We start from the raw sequence: 25,533 nt of genomic DNA on the forward strand, positions 1-25,533 counted from the left end.
TAATATATTTAAACGTATAGCCGGGCAGCTATACTATTGAAATATTCGAATAAATTTAGCGAGTATAGCGGCGCGGCAGTACTCTATAAATATAAGAGAAACTGATTGGTACCGTGGCATCCTCATACATCCCAAATGTAAGACATCTTGCTCACTGGAAAGCAAGCCTTGAGGAGTATGAAAATTTAAATTACAAAACGTAATTGGAGCACACTTATCAGGAAAATTTAAATCTCCACATAGATCCTGTTATCCAGAAAAAAGATTAAAGGGCAAAACCAAGTGTTGTTAACTACAGGCAAATCAAGATAAAAACCTGAAGAACTTATTACCTGAACATTTTCTGAGCGTGCATCATGTGAATAACGGTAGGGAAGACTTTTCAAGTGCTGCCATAGAGAATGAATTCCAGTAAGCATTCATTAATGTGATCTCAGCGGCCTAAATAAATAAACATCCATCGAAACTGAGATATACATAAGCAAATGACCATATAGGTTTCTCCAGGTGCAATGGACATCAAAGCGGATAACGAGGAAATTGCTGCCTGTTGTTCAAATGAATTAGAGCTGGACAACCACATTGGTCCCAGTAGGGTCGGCACCTGATAACCACTAACTGGCGTGGATTTCTCGGATGGTGATTTATTTTTGGATTCTTCATTCCCTTTCCTCGAGAAATTGACTCGACACTCTTGTGTTGGAAAGCCTCATCTCGAAATTTGTTGTCCAAACCTCAAAGATCTACAAGTTGGCAGCACAAGATGAATAACGTAGACACATCTGGGATGAGACTAGAGACCTTCAAATTCACCCAGTGTTTCGGAGAATGCTGTTTTAACATTTTTGCTCCCAATCTACAGAGTTTTTATTGGGCAAGTAACAACTTTGCTGGGAAATGTTTGATCCAGAGCTTTCTGATCCTCCGGAAAGCTGACATATATTATCCGTTCACTGTCAAAGGAATTAAGATTCATAGTACAGTAAATCTTTTTTCCGCAATCTCCCAAGTTCAAAACCTTAGGCTATCCTTTGAAATTTTTGAGGTGAGTTTAACTATCTGTTTTCTTTAATCTACTAGCTTGTTTTGGATACACATACACATAATTTTAATTTGTTAAAGATCAATTTTAGAACACACCTATGTTAATCTTGAGAGTGATCAGCACACCCAGCACCCATCTGGCAGCAGCTCAGCAAGCATCTTTGACAAAGGATTGCCCTAGGATTTGTTTGACTGTATATAAAAACATTAGCAGCCGCACATTTTGTAACAATTCTTACATTGTCTGAAACTTTCTTCTTTCATGAAACTTATCAAATATGTGGTAAAAATTTATGATTTTGCCTAGCTAGCTAGATATACGATTTATAATCGACATGTATATTGTACTGCTGGGAATTTCCAAAAATGTGTTCTGTGGATTTATGCTGCTTACTTATCTATGCAGATTTTATCAAAAAGATATTTTGAATTCGGTGGTCTGCCACCATGTTCATTTATAAACCTCAAGAGCTTACAAATTGATACAAGTTGGAGCAAATCTTACATCCCAGGTATAGCATGCTTATTCAAGAGTTCTCCAGTAGTCCACACTCTTGGAATTGAGATAAAGTCTTATTGCGCGCCAGACAATGTAAGTTTTGGCATACTTCTTCTTGTGTACGTATATGTTGTTTACACTTCTTAATTAGGTCATACAGATATTTACACGTCTTTTATATCTGTTGTAGAGATGATCTTTGAGTGAATATCTACAAAATAGACAGTTTGGATTAGTGAAATACAATGCAAAGTAGGGTGTTCCTTAATTATTATTTGAAGGATCCCTCAATGAAAACTCTCTGTATATATATATCTCTGCTTCACAAACATATTAATTGTACATTGTAATTCAGAAATGGAACAACAATTTGTTGGACAATGGCCACTGCACTAAAGAGCAATTCTGGGATGCTGAAGCTCAAACTCTGAGTCCCTTCCTATGCCACCTGAAGGTGGTGAAGATTAGGGTTTTCCAAAAGATGGGGCATGAGGGTGTGATTAGCATAGCAAGTTTCTTGCTTGAACATGGAAAGAACTTGCAGGAAATGATTATCATTACTCCGAAGTACTACAAAGCCTCTGATGTAGCAGCTTGGAAGGATAAGATTGGTATAATAGAGGGACTCTCTCGGGGATCAACTGATGTCAAAACCTCATACTTAACTGCTGATATGTAGTTTTGATGTTCTATGTATGTTGCTTAACATCGTTTTGCTTACTCTCAGAAGAGAAACTCTGAAGAGCAGTTAAATGAACCAATTTATCTCAAGCTCTAAGAAATCTCAAACAAGGAAAACGATGCGTATTTGGTATTTCCTTTTATAATACTTGCAAGGTGTAGATTTTTAAAACTAAAAAAATGAGTTGCTCCTAAATTGTTGGGTGAAAGCCCTTCCTTCCCATCTTATTATTTACTCATAAAAATTGCATGACTGCTGGAATGTTTCTCGTTTGTGTTGCATGGGGCCGAAATTACAAAAACTTCAACATTCATATTTTGTAAGAAAATTAACTTTCAGCAATAGAGAGGGAATGTGGCAAAGATATTATCAATTATAAATTTTGGAAAGGTTTTTTTTAAGTTTTTAATTTTTATAATACAAGTGATAGTCTAAATTATAAATGGGTCCGTTGGACTTCACAGATGGTCAAACCCACTCTGATAACATGAAGAAAGTTGAGGGCTCGTTTGGTATCCTACTCAAAAACTATGATTCTTTTAAAAAAAAATATATATGAGTTTTCAAATACAAAATTTAAGATCTAAAAACTTGTTTGGTATTCAACTTCATATCTATTTTTAAGATCTTAAAACTTGTTCAAATTAATTATTTTTAATTTTAAAAAAAAACATAGAAGAAGTTGAGGACCTCTATCTCTTTATATGATAAACCAACAAAAATTAGGGTTGCCGCTGTCGCCGACTAGATCTGGCCAAAGCCATCATCAACGACGAGATCTGGGCCAAAGTTGCCATCACCGACGAGATCTAGGCCAAAGCCGCCGTCACCGATGATGAAATCTAGGCCATTGACATCGTTGTCTTTCATCAGAATGGTCTCGATCTCGCCTATCTAATCCGGGGATGAGTTCGATGGAGCCTCCTCCGTCGTTGACTCGGTCAATGGTTAGAGTGAAACAGAGACTACGTCGTTGACTCACTTGATGGTTAGAGAGAGAGAGAGAGAGAGAGAGAGAGAGAGAGAGAGAGAGAGAGAGGGAGGGAGAGAGAGAGAGTCCAAAACCATTTGACAATGGGGGGAGTAACCCAACTCCTTATAAACTCATGCTAAGTCCCTTAACTTTTTTTTATTTTTATTTTTCTGAAAAGTCCCTTAACTTTTCAATGTGGGACAATACGAACAATTTCCATGGGCATGGACTCGTAAATCTCAACACGAATTAAGTTTTAATTTTTGTTAAGCACGTTGTGACGGGACCCGCCCCGAATTCCTCGGAACCCGGGATGAATCCTGGAATTCCCGACATCACACTGATGCCGGGCCCACTCATTGAAACTATAGCCTCCTTTCCCAAAAAGAAATAAGGGCACAAGACTTTTTACTGAAATTTTGGCTGAGTCTCCCTTATAAATTGAATATTTCCCAAAAACTTTAACCTGCATAACAAACACAATATAGTCCCAACCAGTAGCATGCACAATCTAATAACATACAATTCACATAGTCGGCCTCCGACCTTCAATTAATCCGAAGCAAAACCACCTACCAAACTCTTAAATTAAATAATGAAAATAAACCAAACATTTAATGAGCTCAAACTAATTTATGCATACCCACCGTAATTATCACCAAATCACTTCCCAAAGTCCATCATGTGATATTTAACAAACCAACACAAATCGAAAGTAGATAGAACTCGACCCAAGTCATATAACAATCCAAAAAGGGGTTTCAAACCTAACTTGACCACAACCACAAATTAACAACATTCACTTAGTCCAACGGAATAATAATACATCTATTCAATCAAACCTCGTTTCGATCGAACCTTAAAACCACCGACAAGGTCGACACCAAACTCATCCAAAGACCCAAAATAACTTGAGTTCGCGGCTGCACCCAGGTGGGGCCCCAGGCTACCTACGTACCCTTACTGAGGGATCAAGCCACACGTAGTTCTTCCAACAAGAATCCCAGCTCCAATAACATACAATCCATTACAGCAATACAAAATAGTAAATTCTAGAATTATTAATTTCCCTTTTCCTTAAATTACAACACACTAGACATTATTCTTTTTAAGCATCAATTTTTCCCCGATATAGTAAAATAATCCATTTTTCCTTTCCTTGATCTTTTATCACACGCTGGAATTCTCCAACGCTACGTGTGATAATTCATAGCAAATCACAGGGTCTCACACTTCGGAAATTCCAACGCCACGTGTGAGACCTAATAATCATATAATCTTCCCATACGCCGGAAATTCCAACGCCATGTATGGGAAGTGTCTCACATGTCGAAAAATTCAACGCCACGTGTGAGACCTGATAACCACACAGTCTTCCCATATGCTGGAAATTCCAATGCCACGTATGGGAAGTGTCTCACAAGCCAGAAAATCCAACACCACGTGTGAGACCTGATAATCACATATTCTTCCTATATGTCGAAAAATTCAACACTACGTATGGGAAGTGTCTCACACGCCGAAAAATCCAAGGCCATGTGTGAGACCTGATAATCACATATTCTTCCCATACGTAGGAAAATCCAACGCCACGTGTGAGACTAAATAATTATACATTCTTCCGATACGCCGAAAATTCCAACGCCACGAATGGAAAGTGTCTCACACGTCAGAAAATCCAACGCCATGTGTGAGACTAAATAATTATACACTCTTCCCATACGCCGGAAATTCCAACGCCACATCTGTGAAGTATGTACTTTTACATCATGTAATCATATAACTTTATTCAAATTTCTCAATCATTATTCCCAACATGTCTTTATATACATATATCGTTTTCCAAAATTGCACAAGCTTCAAACAACAATATAACATCCGATAATCCTCCAATTTAAAACGATAAATTAATCTCCTAATCCCACATAATCAACATAACTCAAATAACAGTCAAGGCTGGTCAATAAGGTTATTTTAATCCTTCTAGAGAGGTGAAACTACCTCAGAAGATTCACGGTCAACCCAGGGTCATACTACCCAAGCTTGGTCAAACCGGCCCATGGGGCCCACAACCTCCGTTTTACTATCCGAAAGTTCCTATGGGTTCCACAAGATTTAGGATACACGTCCTGCAAGTTTGGTCCTGATCGAATAGTCGGATCGCACGATCGGACGGTTATTGTAAAACACCAACTTCAAATTCCTACACGATTCTAGGAGTGCCTAGATCAACATATATAAATTTCGAAACGATCCAACGGCTCCAACCTATCGAACCCGGATAACGCACAATATGCGAAATCCGTTCGATAGTCAAACGACATCGGAATTGAAATCCGAGCACACCTACACACTCGTGAGGACCAGGAGGTTACGTCGGGACACAATGCCCTTTTTCTACAGTGCCCACACTCTGCCACACGTGCTGGTAGCGCATCTAAAGAGATTACGCTTCGCAGTAAAATCTCAAAATAACGTCTCAAGACTCCTACCCTAGGTGTAAAACCCTATTTGGAACCACTTTTATTCATTGAGCCTATCCCAAAAAGTGACCGGAAATGGCCAGAATCGCGATCCCAAATCTGGCCGAAATCCAATTCAAAAATCAAGCTACCTAAGCTCTAAATTGATGAAATCCTACCAAACCATCAGCTAGATCATGAAAAATAGGTGAGAAAGCATACATCACTTGCCGGAATTGGTGGCCGGACGACGGAGAACGAATTCGGAGAAATTCGAGCAAAAAATCGACTGTTTCTCTTCGATTTTCTTACGAAAGCACGGCGGCAGGCGACGGGACTTGGCTAGGGTTGAAGGAGGACGGTGGCCCGGTCATTTTGGTACTGGCCTCGTTAGCTTTGGTGGCCTGATGAGGGAACGGCTGGCCAAAATATGGCAGGCTGGCGCTGCCGTCACGAGAGAGGAGAGAGAGAAAATCAGATTTTATCAAACCCTTTTCGCAATAATTACGATTGTGCCACTGAGGGTATTTTGATCGTATCTTTTTCATTACAACTCCGATTCGAGCCCACTACATGTCTACGGACTCATTCGGCCGTGCTCTACGCAACGGTATAGTTAAAATTTCCAAATTATTTTTCGGTCAAAAAATCAACTTTAAACCCAATAAAATATTCTATGGGTAAAATATTCTTTTATCTAATTAAATTAATAACTAAAAATTTATTTAGGACTGGGTCGTTACATGTTGACTAATTAAGTTTTATTTCCTCGGTCACACATGGTGTTGTCATTTCACACATATTATCAATTCATAAATTTGGCATTCGCTTTATATTTGCTAAGGGTATGTTTACTAATCATAAATTGGGATAAACAAGAATCAGAGTAATTAGGAATCGGAGTCATGCATTCCAATTAAGTTGTTTACTAACAGTAAAGAAATAGAATGAAAATAAAAAGAAATACCATTAAAACTGTTTACAAATGTCAATAATTGAAATCAAAACCAATTTGATTACCAAAATGTCCTTACACAAAACAAATTTATTTTGTTCAACTAGCAACATAATTTTTCTAATGAATTTAATTTCATATTTATAAAAAAAATAATCAAATTTTATAGGTTTAATTATTTATTTTCAATATGTCTAAATACATAAAATTATAGATAGAAGGTAAAAATTCAATATAATTTTTTGTTGCATGCAACATTCAACAACAAAAAAGAAAAAAAATAGAAAAAAAGAATTGCAGTAGAAGAAGAATATGGCCATATGAGAGAGAGAGAGAGAGAGAGAGAGAGAGAGGGAGGGAGGGCCTGCCGATGGTGATGTGAGAGGGGGGAGGGATATGAGAGTAGTTTTGGTATGAAAAGTTTATTCCTGTTCACACTTCTCCAATACCACATCCCTCATCAGTAATCTCATTCCTCCAAAATCAATCACATTATTAATTTTATGTGGGGTCCATGCTGTCTTTAATTCCTAGAGTGTTAGTAAACAACGGACTGACCTGAACTAGAATCACTCCTTTTTCTCCCATTCTCGTTCTCCTTTCGTAAACATGCCCTAATTTAGAGTGATACTAAACAAGCTATTTATTGAATTACTAATTTATCCTAAGATAAAATAATCAAAATGGATATAAACTCACAATTTGCATTGTATCCAATACTTTTGAAATATAAATAAATAAATAATGTCTCATCAAACATAAACACTCTCCCGACCTAACCTCCTTACCCACTGCCAACCAGCCATGTGGTTCTATCTCACTCTCTCTCTGAATTTTGGATGATGGACTCTCAACAAGGTCTACGAATTGAAGTCCTCCATCATTAGGAATCTCTCCTAACTCCAAAACCACCCTCTAGTGATAATCCAATTCCGATTTCTATGAAATAAAGCTTACCAATTCTGTAATAGGGAATAATTTTATCAAATTCTAAACTACTAATTCCCCACAAGTACTGTAATTGTTTATCAACTGTAGGATCTAATGAGGAAGGTCTGTGTGAGAGAAGAAAAGAGAGTGAGGGGCAGGGCCCATGGCTGATAGTGGAGATAGTGAGTGCGGCAGCCAAGGCTGGCAGTGAGGAGGCTGGGTCGGGAAGGAGGTAGTTATTGCTGGAACATTTTATTTTATTTATTTTTTATTTCATAAGTATTGGCTGAGAAGGTGCAAATGGTGAGTGAGTTTTAGGTTAATTAAATTTTGGTGATGTGGACTTATTAGAATTCATTAGATTAATCTAAAGGTTAGTATTTGTTTAAAAAGGTGTTGTGTGATAGTATATTAGAGTGTAACAGGGGTGTTTTTGGTAATTAAATAGAGTGTATTTAGTTAATTTTACATTTTAATTAAAATATTAGGGTGTACTTAATTAATTTTAGGGTTCGTTTAGCAGCACTCTTTTTTTTTATTGTCTATAAAATTCACTCTACACTTCTCAAACTTTCATGAACTCCTTCATCCTGCAGACTTCTTTAAAACCCACAACCCTAATTGAATACTCCCCTAAATAAAAAAGAGTTGCCGTCTAACGTTTCTCGGGTCCCAAACCATGGAAACCAGAGCTGCAAAGAAGCGAAGGCTGATAGAGGAAGAAAACAAACGCAATGGGCGACGCAGGGACAGATTCAGTGATCTTCCAGATGAAATATCGCACCACATACTCTCCTTCTTACCCATGAAATCCATCGCACAAGTAAGTGCTACATCGAAAAGGTGGAGATCTCTATGGGCTTCCCTTCCTATTCTTGACTTCTCCGAGGTCTGTCCTCTCACCTTCCCGTTCTTTCAAAACAAAAGCGTTGGCCAAATTTATGATCAACAACTTAAAGTAGTGAGATTTATATCCTCAGTATTGTCTCGCCGCCATGAAAACTCTAATATAAGGTTTTTTGCTTTGGCTGGTTATGTGATTTATGCTTGGTTGCATGATTGGATGCCTTGGCTGGTGAAATATAGGGTTGAAAAACTAGTTCTCAAAGTCTGGTCGAGGCGGATGTGTGATTTTACTATACCTCAGTGTTTGTTTGAGTTTGATTCACTGAAAAGTCTCACATTGGAAAGTAGTAATTTTCCATGTCACCCACCCCCAAAACCCCAAACAACTTCAGAAGAACAATCTAGGTTTTCTTCTTCTTATTATGTTAGGGATACGGGCGGTCTCCGCTCACTTAGAACTTTGTCCCTAACTAAGGTGAATTTGTCAAATGTGGATGGTGATTTCTTTTCAGATTCTTCATTTCCTTTGCTTGAGGAACTGACTATAAATTTTTGTAGAAGAACGAATCCTCTCAAAATTTGCTGTGCAAACCTCAAGGATCTACAAGTTTGCAAAATTTTAGTAGACCTTGACATATCTGGTGTGAAACTAGAGAGTTTGATTGTCAAAATTTGTTTTAGTCTCAGTGAAAACAGTGAAAACAGTGAAAATTTGGTTAATATTTTCGCTCCCAATCTACTAACTTTTCACTGGGAGCATAATGACATTGCTGAGAAAAGTTTGATCCAGAACTTTCCAAACCTCAGAAAAGGCATCATACATCAACGGTTACTAGTCCAATTTCACAAAGTGAAGACTCATGCTGCAGTCAATTTTCTTTCCGCCTTATCCCAAGTTCAAAACCTTAGTGTGTCCTTTCACATTCTTGAGGTCAGTTCTATTTTCTCATATACTTCTTTGGAGGCATAATCATTTTGAATTTACGAGCTCTCTTGGATGCTTTAACAATAGATGAAGTTGCAAAGTAGTCGTATCTTGTTGTTACTGGTGTTGCATCTATTTATTTACTGAATATACATAATACCCCAAAATTGAAAGTGGGACATAGCCTTTGTTTTAAGATCTATCTGTGGTAACAATGGATCTGTATAGCTATGGGGTGATATGTAATATAACCTACATGTATATGGTACTGGAAATTTCCATAAATATGTTCTCTGGATTTATATCGCTTATAAATTATCCATGCAGATTTTATCAAAAGTACATTTTGAAGGTGGTCTACCACATTCATTTATGAACCTCAAGACTTTGGAAGTTGTTACTAGTTTGAACAAATCTGATGTTCCGGGTATAGCATGCTTATTCAAGAGCTCTCCCGTTGTTCAAACACTCAATATGGCGATATCTTCTATTCATACATTAGCAAATGATGTAAGTTAATTTTGTCATAATTCTACTTTTATGTTTTTCACACTTCTTACCTCTCCATAACATAGCATGTTATCTGACTTACAACATATTACAAAATTAAATTCAGAGATGGAACAACATCTTGTTGGACAGAGCTGGCTGCAGTGAAGAGCAATTCTGGGAATCTCAAGCTCAAACTTTGAGCCCCTTCCTTTGTCACCTAAAGCTGGTGAATCTTCGAGTTGCAGATCCAATGCATGTGGTTGACGTTGCAAGGTTTTTGCTTCAACATGGAAAAGAATTGCAAGAAATGGTTATTCGTGTGAACAAAGCCTATACCATACCTGCTTGGGAATATAAAATCAGTATAATAGAGGGACTCCCGCGGGCATCGGGTGTCAAACTCTCATGCTTAATCAACTAGGCTCCCCTTTATGACAAAATGTACAAATCAGACAAGCTTATTTCATTAACGCAACTGTTGGTTTCGTTCTGGACAATATTTCAACTCCATTTGGCATGACTAATTAGCTCAATGCATCTCACATACAATGCGAAGAAGAAACTACACCTTACTTATAGGCTTTTAAGCCATAAGGGAGAAAGAGTCCAAGTATCCTACCTATTTTTCATTCCGACCAACAAAAAAAAAAACTAATAGAGGTAGAATATTATCATTAGGTTCAAAATTAAATTCTATATATACTAAAACCCAATGCAACTAAACACTGTAGCTAAGCACAGTATAATGACGGAAATGCCCTCATTTTGCTGTTGTTTTCTTTTTGTTTTTCCTTCATAACAGTAAATTGACGAAACTGCCCTCAACTAAACAGCTTCTTCTGTTCCCGTTTTTGCCCCTTCCCCTTCGTTGCGAAGGTTTCGTCCGCTCAGAGAAGTGCCCATTTTCAGTCCGTTTCGAACCAGCTGGTTGGGGGGCAGCCATGGAAGATCTGCATTCATTGTTAGACATGCGTGGGGGGCCGTCGATTTTTGTTTGGGAGGTGCGCTGCAAATCCAGCCGCACTTTTAGTCTTTGTCTCACAGATTTGTGGTCGGGATATTTCTCATCCTTTCTACAGCCTTCGACTCAGACTTCCATCTTTCTTGCTTGCGAATTTTTGCATCCTTTGTCTTCAGGTATGCATCCCGTCAATTTTTTAACAGATCTTTTGGTCTTCATTTCATGAATTTGATTGTTGGCTGGGAGATTTTTCGTCCTTTGTAGAGCGTGGGTGTGAGTCATGTTCTATCTTTAGGGTATTTTTTATTTATTTTTCACGAATTTGGGTTCATTTATTTGGTTACTTTGATTTCAGGTTCTTGGGTAATCCCTAATGCTTTATTTATTTATTTTTTACGAATTTGGGTTCATTTATTTGGTTACTTTGATTTCAGGTTCTTGGGTAATCCCTAATGCTATATAAGAGGAGCTGAGGTATTTATATTTCACAACATATCTTTAGGGTATTTTTTATTTATTTTTTACGAATTTGGGTTCATTTATTTGGTTAATTTGATTTCAGGTTCTTGGGTAATCCCTAATGCTATATAGGAGGAGCTGAGGTATTTATATTTCACAACATATTGGGTTCTATCAGGAAGGGGATTGAATCTCACAGATTAGCTCAGGTATTTCCATCATTCTTATTATTAATTTTTTTAATCAATTGTCTATTCAATGACTTTGCTCTCTTGGAGAAATCTTAGAAATGGAAATCATTCTCAATTTCTGTTTTGGTTGCTGATAAAACACTGGAAAGCAAAGACTAAGCATGCTTTTTTTTTATTGAAAAAATTTTCTTTTTTTATCTGCTGTTGGTTGTTGTATTCTAAATATGGAGAAAAAAATTAATGATAAAACACAAGGAAAAAAGAAGTGAAGATTAATCAGGTTTTGACAAAATAGAAATTAGGCATGATTAACCAGCAACCATGCTGATAAAGTGCCATCTTCCCTTCTTAGATTGACTCTCCAGCATATGGTGTCTGGGGAAACATATGGTTTACTTTCTCAGTTCGATATGCTTGGTACATAAGTTCTGAAAATTGTATGGCCTGATTGAGCAGGCATGCTGTAGCTGTAGAGTTCTTGCTTGAATGTGTATGGTTTGTCCTTTAAAATTACAATTGAACATAATATCCTAGATATTAGGATTGCCGCAGGCTTATGTAGATCACAGTCTGTGCAACGATTCAATCCTGAGTGAGAGAGTGGTTTTGTGATTTTGATTGTTTAGGGTGACTTTTGATTGAGATGTTCGATTGAGTTGTCAGGACAAAGGGAATGTAAATCTAGATCAACACTTACAGAAAATTAAAGTTATATATTGAAGTTTTTGGTTTTTAGAATTAGAGAGGCTGAGAAAACAGAAATCATGCTACAATGTACCTGGAATGAATATTTGTGCTGCCTCCTTTAAGGAACCTAAATCTGTTATGTCTTTGGCCTGTCCAAGTTAGCATATATTAGATAAACTGTACATTAGTATTTATCAAGCAGTTTAACTCTTTTTAAATTGAAGAGTGGTAGTTCTGCATCATTTTTCGCAGCTTCAGCTCTTTCTTTACTTATACTCTCACTCATACAGCCTTCCGTGCTCCCTGTTTCATTCTTATTATTAGAGCATTGGTTGTTTGGAACAATAGAATATATGTGTTTGTGTGAGTGAGAAAGAGAAAAAGAAAGAGAAGGGTGGTAGCACTATACCTTCCATATGAAGAATTTGTTGGCTGGGAGATTTTTTGTCAAGAGACTTTCTTTCTTTTAGTTTTTTGTCAAGAGACTTTTTTTTTTTGTCAAAATAGAAATTGGCAATTATTTTATCTTAACCTCTATTGGTTTTCTTTGGGGTTCTCAGGAAACATTTCACTTGATTCCTTGACTTGGTGGGGCTTGATTGATTATGAGTTTTGAGTCAAATGTGCTCACTGTGTATATCTGTTTAACTAGGCTTGATATTAATATATGCATATTGTTTGATCGTTATAGAATTTAGTTAATTCTTTAATATAATAATAGATATTTGTAATTGTGAAGTTGTTTACACAAAACTAAATTTATGTTGGTGTTAAAAATATAAGCAGGATTTCATATAGTGATGTAAATTTTGTCATCTTTTTCTCATCCTGTGATAACCTATATTTCTCTAAAAATGTGATTCGATCCAAATATAATTCAATTATTTGTTTATTTCACAGCTTGAATACACCAAAAGGCAAGGGACTAGACATTTGCATTCTGCTGTCATTTTCGAGGTATAAAACTCCTCTAATTCATTGTCTTTTTAAATTGAGCATTATTAGTCATGTTAGTCAATTGATTTTAATTATTTTGTAAGATTTTATATTTGCTTTTCATCGATTATGCTTGCATACAAGTTATTTACAAATAATCTTTATTTTGTTGATTGATACAAGTTGGATATGCTTATTGCTAAAAATTTTCTCCTCTTTTAAATATTTTCCCTTTGATGTTCTCATTGAATATTTTATCTAAATCATTAATCTGGTGAATTTGGTTGATTATAAATTTTGAGTTCAATGTCTCAATTGTACATATGGATTTAACAAGACTTTATATTAATATATATATATATACTGTTTAATCATTATGAACCGAAATTGGTTGTCTGATAAAATAATAGATATCTAGAATTGTTATATTATATTTTAATCATATTTACAGGTGAATTTTTTTGGAAAATGTCCATTTTTCAGGGGAGGTTCTGCCCGTTTTTCAACAGAAATGTCAAGCCCTTAAATAATTTTTACTCTAAATAAGAGCAAAAGAGTCATATGTTCCTAATACATAAGAGAATTAAAAGCCTAAACATTATATTTACATCCTTTTTTTCAATTTTTCTTCAATATATCCAACCATGATTAGTTTACCTATCTTCAACTTTTCCTTTAGATAAACACAGAATTTAAAATATGTTTACTTTGTGTTACTTCAATTGGAAAACCATCTACAGCTTGCTCATTAGTTCTCTTAATTTTGTAACTTTGTATTTCCTAGATTGGAAAACTATTTATAACTTTCTTATTAAATTGTTAAATTATATTATTCCTGTTTATACATAATTAAATGTTTATGATTATTGTCCTAACTCAATTTTCCCCATTCATCAATATTAACATTTACTATTTTTCCACTTTTTTATAACAGGGTCAAGACCTCCATCAAAGAGAAGAAAAATCATGAAGAAATTGCAAAACAAAACTCGCCCAATTAAACAGCATGCTGCTCAAAACTATCCAAATTTTGCTATTTTGATGGCTACTTCCCACTATTAACATCTCAATGTATATACAAACAAGTCTACTATTTTAACGTAACAAGTAGCCTGTAAAATATGTTATTACTTACTTTTTTGCAACTTATACTCCCTTAGTTAAACATAATGCTGTAAGTTAAATCTCATTGTATATATAAACAATCTTACTTTGTCTACGCAATTTCAAAACCCGCAGCATCGCGCGGGCTTTTCTGCTACTTTATATCTAAAGATAGATAACAAATAACTTCAATTAAAATGTATTTTTTTGAGGTCAAAATACTGAACTTTATATTTGCTTCAATACCTGAACTTTTGTAGACTCCTTGTTCCTGCAAACTTCTTTAGAATCCTAATTAAATACAACCCTAACACCTTTAAAAATCCCAATTGAATCAAAAAGAGTTGCCGTCTTCTTCTATCTGCGGCTCACACCATGGAAACCAAAGCTGCAAAGAAGAGAAGGCTGATAGAGGAAGAAAACGAACGCAATGGGCGAGGCAGGGACAGATTCAGTGATCTTCCAAAAGAAATATCGAACCATATATTCTCCTTCTTACCCATGAAAGCCATCGCACAAGTAAGTTTTACATTGAAAAGGTGGAGATCGCTGTGGGATTCCTTTCCTATTCTCGACTTCTCCGAGGTCTGTCCTTTCACATCCCAGGTATTTCAAAAGAAAAACTTTGGCCAAATGTTTTATCACCAAATGAGCGCAATGAGGTTTATATCCTCAGTATTGTCTGGTCGCCATGAAAACTCTGATATAAAGTTATTGGAATTCTGTTGGTTTGCATGAGTGGATTCCTTGGCTGGTGAAACACAGGGTTGAAAACCTAGTTCTCAAGTTCTGTTCAAATAACGTGTTTTGTGGTCCAGGTCCGCCACCTCCAACAAGTTTAGGACTAGAACTTGGGTTTTCATCTTCTCATGTGAGAGATGCGGGCGGTCTCCGCTCACTTCGAACTTTGTCCCTAACTAACGTGAATTTATCAGATGTGTATGGGGATTTATTCTCAGATTTTTCATTTCCTTTGCTTGAGAAACTGACTATAGAGTCTTGTAGAAGCATGAATCAGCTCGGAATTTTCTGTGAAGACCTCAAGGATCTACAAGTTTGCGGAATGGAAAAAATTTGCCTGGACATATCTGGAATGGGACTAGAGAGGTTGGCTGCTGTCAAACTTCATTTAACAAGTGTCATCAGCAATAGCTGCGTTAACATTTTCGTTCCCAATACACAAACTTTTCAATGGGGGCCTGATGAGGTTGCTGAGAAAGGTTTGGTACACTTCTGGCTTCCAGTGAATGATGCCAAAGTGAAGACTCATACTGTAGTCGTTCTTTCCGCATTATCCCAAGCTGAAAAACTTACTATATCCTTTCAGATTCTTGAGGTCAGTTTACATATTCTATTTTCTTATCTACTTGTTTGGAGACATGATCATTTTGATAGCTCTCTTGGATGCTTTAACAATGGATGAGTAACAAAATGTGCTTATAGCATATTTTCTGCCAGCAATCGTAATTCCAAATATTTGTTGTAAAAAAAATTAGTATCTGCCTCGTGTATCTGTATATATGTACCCGTATATAAATCTGTTTTGTGGATTTATGTCGCTTATAAATTATGTATGCAGAGTTTATCGAAAATATATTTCGAAGGTGGTCTACCATTTTCATTTGTGAACCTCAAGACTTTGGAAATTATTACTGCTGGTTTGAGAAAATCGGATTTCCTGGGTATAGCATGCTTATTCAAGAGCTCTCCCATAGTCGAAGGGCTAAAAATTGTGATTAGTCCTATTCATAGACCACAGGATGATGTAAGCCACTTTCGGCATAATTCAACGTTTTTTTAATTTTTTACACTTCTTAGCTCTTCATAAGATAACAACAAATACCACTCTTGTAATCACTGGCTTGACACTACGCACATTTACTCTTAAAATATATCCGGCTTACAACATATTATAAAATTATATTTCAGAAATGGAACGACATCTTGTTGGACAATGCCCTCTGGAGTGAAGAGCAATTCTGGGAATCTCAAGCTCAAACTTTGAACTCCTTCCTTTGTCACATTAAGAAGGTGGACTTTTCCGTTGTTACAGGCATAGATGAGACTGTGATAAGTGTTGCTAGGTTTTTACTCAAACATGGAATAGGCTTGCAAGAAATGAACATTTGTCCGCAGAACTGGAAAGCCTATCAACAAAATCAAACTGGATGGCAGGCTAAATTCAAGATAATAGAGGAACTGCCGCGGGCATCGGAGGATGTTGAAATCGTATGGTTATTCTAGTGGTTAAGTTTTGATGTTCTGCGTTGAGGGGAATGCATATTTATTATTAGCTTGCACTTTAGGTGCCATGAATTTGTGATCAAATGTGAAAAATTGGACAAGCTTTATTTTTATTAATGCAACTGTGTTGGTTTCTTTTCGGACGAATTCGAGCTCAAAGCATCACATGACAATGCGACGATGAGCTTACTTGGTATCTTATATATAGGGAGGCGTTTTTAAGCCATAACCAAGAAGGAGGCCAAGTATATATCCCATATTAATTTCAACCAAAATTGAAAATTGGGCCTTATCAATAATTATTTTTCAATAATTTTTTATGATTAACTAACTAACCAACCATAAGGTAGAATTATCATTAGCTTGGATTACAAATTTATCAAAATTAATTAAAAATACTGCAATCGTACTTGGAAACAAACTCAAACGCTGTTCCCGTTCTCACCTCACTTCAAACCTTTGAACCATTCAAACCCTAAAGTACGTAACTCAATCTCTCAACCCAAAGACCAGTAAAAACCAGATCAAACACCAACAAAATCATCACAATGGAAACAAGATCCGCTGCCAAGAAAAGAAAGCTCCTCATTTTATACAACCAGAAGGATCAAGTTGACGACGATGACGAAAGCGAGAAGAGCAACAGAAGCAGAAGCGTTGACCGCATCAGTGACCTCCCAGATTACGTTCTCCACCACATCCTCTTCCTCCTACCCATCAAAACCGTCGCCCAAACCAGCGTCTTGTCAAAACGATGGCGTTCTATCTGGTCCTCGTTCCCGGACCTCGACTTCACCACCCTCACTCGAACCCCCACAAAGCCACATTCTTCTTCTTCATCAAAATCGCTCTCTCAGAATTCCAAAGAAACAGACTTCATCACGCAAGTCCTGACTCTCCGCGATAAGCACTCCGATATTCGGATCCTTCGGTTCGGTTCCCGGTTGAGCTTCTCCCGTCTCAATGGCCTGATCCGCCTGGCCATCCGGCGCAATGTGCAGGAACTGGACGTGGAGGTTGCCACAGAGGATTATTTCAACTTCCCTAGATGCGTCATCGCCAGCGACTCTCTCCGCATTTTCAAGTTGAAATCGCGCTACCCAGGCTTCAGATTGCCCCCTTCATCTGTGATGACGAGCGGATTCAAATCCCTCCACTCGTTGTCGCTTTCACGCATTGTCTTATACAACCAGCCTTCTCTCTGCGACATGTTCGGAGAGTCTGCTTTCCCTATGCTCAAGAAACTGAGCTTGGACGCTTGTTTCGGGTTGAAGTACCTTCGGATTGGGTGCAGGGCGCTTGAGGATTTGACCCTGGAGAACTGCTTTCAGTTACAAGGGTTGGATGTTTTGGGTGGGAAGTTGGAGAGGTTGAGAATTGTGAGGTGTTTTGATGCTTATGCTGATAAGAGTTGGGTGAAGATTGGTGGTCCAAGACTTAGAATTATTCTTTGGGAAAACAATGCTATTACTGATAGCTCTTCTCTGGACAATTTGAGCTCTCTGCAAGAGGCCTCCATTGGTTTCTTTTTGCTCCAGGAAGATATTAGTGTGGCCAAGCTTCAGAGTGTGTCCAACCTTTTTATGGGACTCTATCATGCCCATTGCTTGACACTTGATACGCAATGTATTGAGGTACTTCAATTTAAGTAATATGAACCATTGATCATGTTAATTTAAGTAAAGTAGTGAGATACACGGTCTAGCAAAAGAAATTTAATCTACTGTGTTATGCTATTAGACTATGAATCTGAACCATTGATCATGTTAAATTTTTATTTGAATGCGTGATTTAGATTCATAGTTTGACAAGAGAGTATTGTCATTAATTTTATATGGTCACTCTTATGCATATGTAACATTTCAGTGATGAGCACGACTTATATGTACAGCTTTTTGTTGTTGCAGATTCTGTCAAACAGTAATTACTTTGCGGTTTATCTGCATCCATTCAACAATCTCAAGTCTTTGGAGTTGCATACGGGTTTCAACAAGAACAATGTCCCTGGATTGGCGTGCATATTCAGGAGCTCTCCCATGCTTCACACTCTGACCCTCAATATTATTAACGATTACAAGATTGAAAGGAGAGTACGTATTATAACTGAGATTAATTTGGTTAATACATTCATTGTATTCTTAATCTACACGTAAACCGACTGATTAGCATCAATTTCAACAGCTAACTAATTTGGTTTCTCATTTTGATGCATAAATATAATAGCAATGGAATAAGGATTTGTGGGAAATGTCCAATTCTGAGGAAGAAAAATTCTGGGAATCGCAAACGCAAGCCTTGAGGTCGTTTTTACAAAACCTTACGGTAGTAAAGATCCAGGGGTTTTTAGAGTGCGAGAATGAAGTGAGTCTAGCAAAGTTCTTGCTGAAGCATGGAAAGGCCTTGCAGGAAATGATTCTGTGCACAGGACACTGCAAAGCTAGATATTCTCTCCAGCGACAAAAGATTAGGTCACAGATGATGGGATTCTCTTGGGCTTCTTCTAATGCCAAAATTGCATTTCACTAAACTTGTACTGCAAACGTTCTCTTTGACTTCCTCTTCTTTTTCTTTATGTGCGCATTTTCCTTGCTAATTGGATGGAGTATACGCTCATCATATGAATTTATGTAGAGCCCAAACAATTTGGTAAGCATAAGCAGATTTGTATGTTGAAAAATCAAAATTCAAGAAGAAGCTAGTATAAAGTGAATTCAGTTTAGAAAGGAAGAGGAGAGAGAATACAAAACATTAACTATCACAACCATTGAATGTGCTTTAATCTAATGGTCTACAATGTGTGTAATAATGTGTGTCAAAAATGTGTGTCTCCTGATCCTAACCTTATATGTAATATTTAAAATATGGTGATTCGTAATGTTACACATCCTAGCTACATAAATGGAGGCTAGAAAAGTATAGAAAAATATATATTATATTTGACACCTAACCACTTTCTCTTTGTGTGTTAGTTTTTGGATTGGCGTAGGTCTTTGGTGTGCTCCTAAGTGGTCCTGGGTTCAAATCTTCATGGTACCTTGTGTGTATATGCATGAATTTTTCCCCTTTCTATTCCTAATTTTGGGAAAAAATAAAAAAGAACAATGGCAATATCATTAAGTACTACTTTGCAAACGCACAAAATGTTTTTAAATTGCAGAAGGTTGTGGATATGGCGACGTTCCTTCTAATTTCCTCAGTGTCAGTGAATTTGCCTCTTGGTGCATGCAATCAAGTAACAATGGATCCAACGTGACAACCAGGGTTGAAGTCTAGATGAAGTGTTTGTTGGATTCATTGAATGACTATATAGTATAGGATATATTTATATATATTTTCTAAAGGACTCGTTGCCTCCGGGAAGATACGTATATATGTAAATGGATATGAAATCAATAAGTTGTTACATATATTTATTATTATTATGACTTTTTTTTGGGAGATATTTAGTGATATACCCATTCTTAGCACTAATATTATAAATAAACTCTACACTATTGAATTTCTATAAACAAACTCAAAAAAAACTCAAAAAATGACAGCTGACCTTATTGAATTTAATATTGATTATTAAATTACTTTGATGTCCTATTGAGTGTTTTTGGTATTTTTATAAGATTTTGGAATTGAGCTTGTTTTAAGAAATTGATGGCAGTTTTGTAATTTATAAGAAGTTAAAAACCTCTTAGTTATGTTGTAAATGAATTTTGGGTGTATTTCTAAAGTTCATTTCATACGAGATATTTTTATAATTTAGGCCCATATATTAGATATAATAATAAATCTGTTTTTTTTTTTTCAAGACTATATAGTATATATATATATATATATATATATTTATTATATTATATATGCAAGTTCTGACCAAATATATTTATTATTTCTTTGGGACAACTGGCCAAAAATATATATAATTATTTAATGGAAGTTTCTTGATCTTACTACCTATCACCTCATACTAATAGTTTATGGGTTGGGAGACGTCTCAAGTCATTTTTCTTTACCAGAAAACAAGACTTTCTTACTCAATTTTTATTTAGAATCGTACCAAAAAAGAAAAAACTTATTGGAAAAAAAATAACAAAATGCCTTGAACAAATTTTAATTTTTGAACCATCACAGGCCATAGAAACACGGCACCGTCGTGAAATTTTTATTTTTTAACTGGTCCACATCATTATCATATATAACAGACAAATGTTTAAGTATTTTAGTCAGCAAATCCAATGCAGCGGCAGCCTGCAGTGCTCTGCATGCTCCTCGCGCAAATAGATATATTTTATGTAATTTTTTATAAAGAAAAATTCCGTCAACGGGTCTAGTCCTGTAGAAAAGACTACGAAAGAAAAGTTATCGGAGAAACGAATGAATATGTACCAACAAGTAATATTACAACCAAAAGAAGGTGTTTGTTATTTCTCTGTATTTCAGTTCCAAAATGAATAAAAGATGGAAGTAAAATACAAATCAAACGATCAAGATTGACGTCTCTTATTATCTTGCTCCCCCTGCATCGCTTGTTCAAGCCAAATCCAAGATTCCTCCATCAACTCAGGGCTGAGTCTGAACATCAGAACGCAAAACTCCATCTGGTTGAGAGCTCCATCGCCATCCATGTCACCTTTCCTCATCATGCTCACAAGCTCATCTTCTCTCAAATTCTGCAGACCAAGAAGAGCAGAGTTGCTCCTCAAGCTCTCCAATGTAATGACCCCTTTGTCCTTGTCCATCAGCAGCTGGAACCCATTGCACAGCTCTCTGATCAGGCCCTCCCCGCCAAGCTTGTCAGCCATCTCTGGCAGCAGATCCTCAAAATCATCAACAGCCCTCTTGCCAACTCCTGCCATTGATTGTTATTAGCTCCTGTTTCTTTTGATGTATTGGGTTTTTGGGTTTGTGAGGGAAACAATGAGAGTGAATGAATTTATACCGTGTGAAGGAAGGGGGAAGGAGGGTGGAAATTGGAAGGGGGATATTGGAAAGAGGAAGGTTATGGTCTCCCCGTGTGGATGACAGCAATGGAACAGTGTGTTAATTGCTGGTCGGCTTTGATTCTTTACGCCTGCAAGGGCCAGCAGCTATTTTATTTGCCTCCTGTGTTTCTCAGAAATTTGTGAAGGGTACTTTTGTCATTACATGTAAATAATTAAAATTGGTCCTATTAGGGGCACTGATGTGTTTGGAATTTGCCTCCTATTTGACTTTCAACGCTGGCGTCGATGGGGGTACTATTGTCATTTCAGATTATCTTATACTTCAGAAACGGTTTTCCTTTTTGACTTTGGCTATTTTACAGTTGGGTCGGTGGAAATCGGTTATATCAGTCAACCAAGTGTTCACATGAAATGAAGAAGAAAATGTGGTCTCAAAAGCTCAAAGCCTCTTTTCTAGTTGGGTTTTTTGGAAAATTCTGTGGTGCCTCAGCTGTATCGGTACAGCCAGTTATCCAAGGGTCAGTATTGCATCTTAAAAATAAAGGGCTGAGATTGAATGACCTGAAGACTTGTTGAGCCCTTTGTTATTAAATATCACGTGACATACACGTGACTGAGAAAACAAGTGAAAAGCTTCAACGTGCGGAAGCCCTGGCGTGCATTGGACCTGCTTATCTCTGCGATCGATCTCTCTCTCTTGGAAATCCAATCCTCATCTATGTCCCCAAATCAGAATCTGGGCGTCTCACTTCTGCCGACGCTGAGATGCAACAGTCATCGGACATCGCGTGCACTGGGAGCTTCTTCATCTTTGCAATATATCTCTCTTTCTCTCTCTCTCAAATCCAATCCTCATCTTTGTCCCCAAGTTGGAATCTGATGCATCTCCTCTCTGCCGACACTGCGATGCAAGAACCATCGGAGAGGAGACAGAGTGGGGTGATTCAGTCGAGTTCGACGGGGGTGGTGTGAAAGGCCTTTTTTTGGGTAGAAATTCAACGACTTAGTATTGAATCTGGAGTGAGGATGTCTGTGTTGCAGAGCCTTTGATGGGAGAAAAAATTCAACGCCTTGGACTGAATCTTGGTGATTTTTTTTTCCCTCTTTTAATAATTTTTAATATTTTAATATTTTAATATTTTCTCTTAATTTCATCACAGCATCAGACCCACTGTGATCCTTTCTCCATCAAACCCATGTAATTTTCGTTTGATGGAGGATTTGTTTTCTTCCATGTATGAGGTTATGGATTTGTGCTTCAAAATAAGGTATGAAATTTTGAACAATCAGGTTGTTGATTTTCTTTAAAGTCTTGGATTCTTGAATTCCTACTCTTTTTTTTTTTTTTTTCAATTTGAGATTTGTTTTATTACTCAAGAACTCTGGTCATGATGAATCCAATTGGAGTTTTCGGGCTTGTTAGTGGAGAACTGAGGTTGGCATCAAAAGAGAAAGATGAGTTCTTTAACTAAGAAACCTCATAACTGGTTTTGGTTTTGGCTATATTATTTCTTATGTGCAATTGCATATAGTTTTTGTGCAATTGCATACAGTTTATGCAATTTTTGACCCCCTGTATGCAATTAGCGACAGTGTGATGTTTAAAGAAACGTTTGACTTGAATGCTATGTCATTGAGTTATTTACCCATTAACAATCTAGTAACAATTGAGGTTTCGTTCGTTGAGTATGTTGCGTTCATTTGATAAATTTAAATGTTGGTATGTTCGGTAAGAAAAAATAAGAGTTCACGAGAAAGAAGAAGACATGATATATATATATATATAATTTTTTTTTTAGGTGAAGTGTCTTGGGTTGCCATTACCATTTCAAAGATTGTATTGCTAAATCTGTAAGTGTATGGTTTAAATGTGATGTTCATGATTGATATTGGTTGTTGTGATTGCCGTAATTGCTATATATTGGTTGCTCTGGCTAAGGAGTCAGGAAAAGAGCAGTTAAGACAAGTGCATTTTTGTTACACTGAAATATGTGTTTTGAGATACCATCACAGTGTTTGAATAATCTCTCTCTACCTCCCTCTCATTTGCAGAAAGGGGTATGCTCACTTGGACTTTTCATGCATACTTGGTGAGATTCTCACCTTCTTCTGAGAGCCTAATATTTAGGGGCTAACATTTGTGTACTCTACAAGTTATAAATTGAGCTAAACGTATTACAAAATATTTTAGGTGAAGTGTTTTCTTTGTTTATGTTTCTTTTTTGAGATCTTATTTCTTATTTATGTGACATGTAGTCTTGGTTAGAGAAAATAGATGATATCACATATAATTTTCTATAGCTTTTAGGTAGTAGTAGATTATCCGTATTGTCATGCAAATGAACACACACACAAAAGAGGCCCTCTAGCCAAAAAGAGGAAATTTGGTGATCTTTGCATACGTTATAAGAGTGTGAGCCAATGAGCCTTCTAGTAAAAACGAAAGAAGTTAAAAACCAAAAAAAGGGCGGAAGGCAATTGCATATTGTAAACTAATAATTGCAAATAGACGTTACGAAATTGCGTATATATATATGCAATTGCATATTGTAAAATGAGATTGCACATAGATGCTACGAGATTGCATACAGGCATATGCATATGGATACTATAAATTGAGAATTGCACACGTGCTATCAAATATGCGATATATGCCCACAAAAACCATTAACATGGTTAAATTGTTGATTTAGTCCTTGAACTTGTATCCAATTTTCAATTTATCGCATGACCTTTTTTTTCATAATATTACGGATATGAATTTTCTTTATCACCAATGTCTCCCCTGCCGTTTAATTCCCTAACATTTCGTCCAATCTGTCATTAAATATGAGGGCACATTGATCATTTCATACGTTAAACATAATTGAATTATGTAACATTAAATAATATGAAAGGATATTAAATATATGCCTTAAAGCCAAACATGTGATATTGCGTTCTTTTTTGGATATTTCACCATCATTTATGGGCAAAATCATTGTTTGCATCTATGTTATTTAGTCTACAATCATAATAGCACAACAATCCTTGGAATATGATTCGTATGTGGGCTAAGCAATGAGATTGGATATAAGAAGACTTCTCATATTTCCACTTCACTTCGTGGTCATATATTATCAATTGGGCATTGATCATAATCGAAAAGGTCCAATTTTCTTTTTCGTCAATTCAATGTGACTCAATCAATCGACCATTAAGTAATAATTTTTGTTGAAAGCTTTTAAATTTATATTTGTACCAACAATCATATGTTTGATTTTATTGAATTTTTTTTTAATTAACAATATAGGAATAATTGGAGATAATCAACAAAGTTCAATTTTATTCTCAATACTTCATTGGGTTAAATTAGTAGTAAATCATGAAAGTTATATTCAGTAATTTATGCCCAACAAACCTACCTAAAGAACGCTAAGCGACTCGTTCGTCGGGTAAATAATGTTGTTCGTTGACCAAATTACCCAACGAACTCCTTGATTTACTCAACAAAAAAGGTATTTTACTTCGAAGACGCAAGGGGAGCGCTCGGTGAGTAAAGCTAGTCGTTCCCCGAGAAATTGGACTAACTAAAATATTTTATCAAACAAACGGGGTGTTTGTTCTAGTGAACGCAAGGGTTGCGTTCGTTTAGTAAAGTTATCTGTTCCCCGTAAAATTGGCCAAACCAACTTACTTTTTCAAACAAATGGGGAGTTTGTTCAAACGAACGTAAGGATTTGCTTTCGTTCAAAAATACTCGACGTTCTGCCGAAAAAGAAGGCCAACATAGCTAATTTTTTAAACCAACAGGGTATTTGTTCAAACGAACGCAATACGTGCGTTCCTTAAAAAAAGTTACCCGTTCGCCGAAAACATGCCCCAACCACCTTACGTTTTCAAACAAACGGGGTATTTTTTCACACCAACGCAACAGGTGCGTTCGTTGAGGAAAGTTTTCTGTTCGCCGAAAAAATATATCCAACCAACTTACTTTTTCAAACAAACGGGCTATTTGTTCACGTAAACGCATGAGTTGCGTTCTTTGAGTAAAGTTGCTCGTTCTTCTAAAAAATGGGCCAAACTAACTTACTTTTTCAAACAAACGGGCTATTTGTTCACGTAAACGCATCGGTTGCGTTCGTTGAGTAAAGTTACCCGTTCCCCGAAAAAATAGGCCAAACTAACTTACTTTTTTAAACAAACGGGCTATTTGTTCATGCGAACGCAGGG

The 25,533-nt window shown here is 36.5% G+C and overlaps 4 protein-coding genes across 4 annotated transcripts; 3 read left to right on the top strand and 1 right to left on the bottom strand.

Moving 5' to 3' along the window:
• LOC109948137 lies at positions 513-2,222 on the top strand. The gene is made up of 4 exons (XM_020560078.1): positions 513-596; positions 863-1,045; positions 1,451-1,636; positions 1,899-2,222. The coding sequence occupies exons 1-4, from the start codon at positions 513-515 to the stop codon at positions 2,220-2,222; spliced, it is 777 nt and encodes a 258-aa protein (XP_020415667.1).
• On the top strand, positions 8,225-10,229 carry LOC18781596 (F-box/LRR-repeat protein At3g58930). Its single transcript, XM_020560079.1, has 3 exons — positions 8,225-8,434; positions 9,644-9,826; positions 9,933-10,229. Exons 1-3 carry the CDS (start codon positions 8,225-8,227, stop codon positions 10,227-10,229), a joined length of 690 nt encoding a protein of 229 aa, XP_020415668.1.
• Positions 11,445-18,916, top strand: LOC18783254 (putative F-box/FBD/LRR-repeat protein At4g03220). The gene is made up of 8 exons (XM_007216012.2): positions 11,445-12,803; positions 13,007-13,063; positions 14,912-15,482; positions 15,726-15,911; positions 16,076-16,375; positions 16,993-18,024; positions 18,298-18,480; positions 18,614-18,916. Exons 1-8 carry the CDS (start codon positions 12,712-12,714, stop codon positions 18,914-18,916), a joined length of 2,724 nt encoding a protein of 907 aa, XP_007216074.2. The 5' UTR covers positions 11,445-12,711.
• Positions 20,738-21,638, bottom strand: LOC18782721 (calcium-binding protein PBP1). The gene has a single exon (XM_007216670.2). It carries the CDS (start codon positions 21,232-21,234, stop codon positions 20,863-20,865), a length of 372 nt encoding a protein of 123 aa, XP_007216732.1. The 5' UTR covers positions 21,235-21,638; the 3' UTR covers positions 20,738-20,862.

This window comes from Prunus persica, chromosome G3 (assembly GCF_000346465.2).
Source record: "Prunus persica cultivar Lovell chromosome G3, Prunus_persica_NCBIv2, whole genome shotgun sequence".
Lineage (NCBI taxonomy): Eukaryota > Viridiplantae > Streptophyta > Magnoliopsida > Rosales > Rosaceae > Prunus > Prunus persica.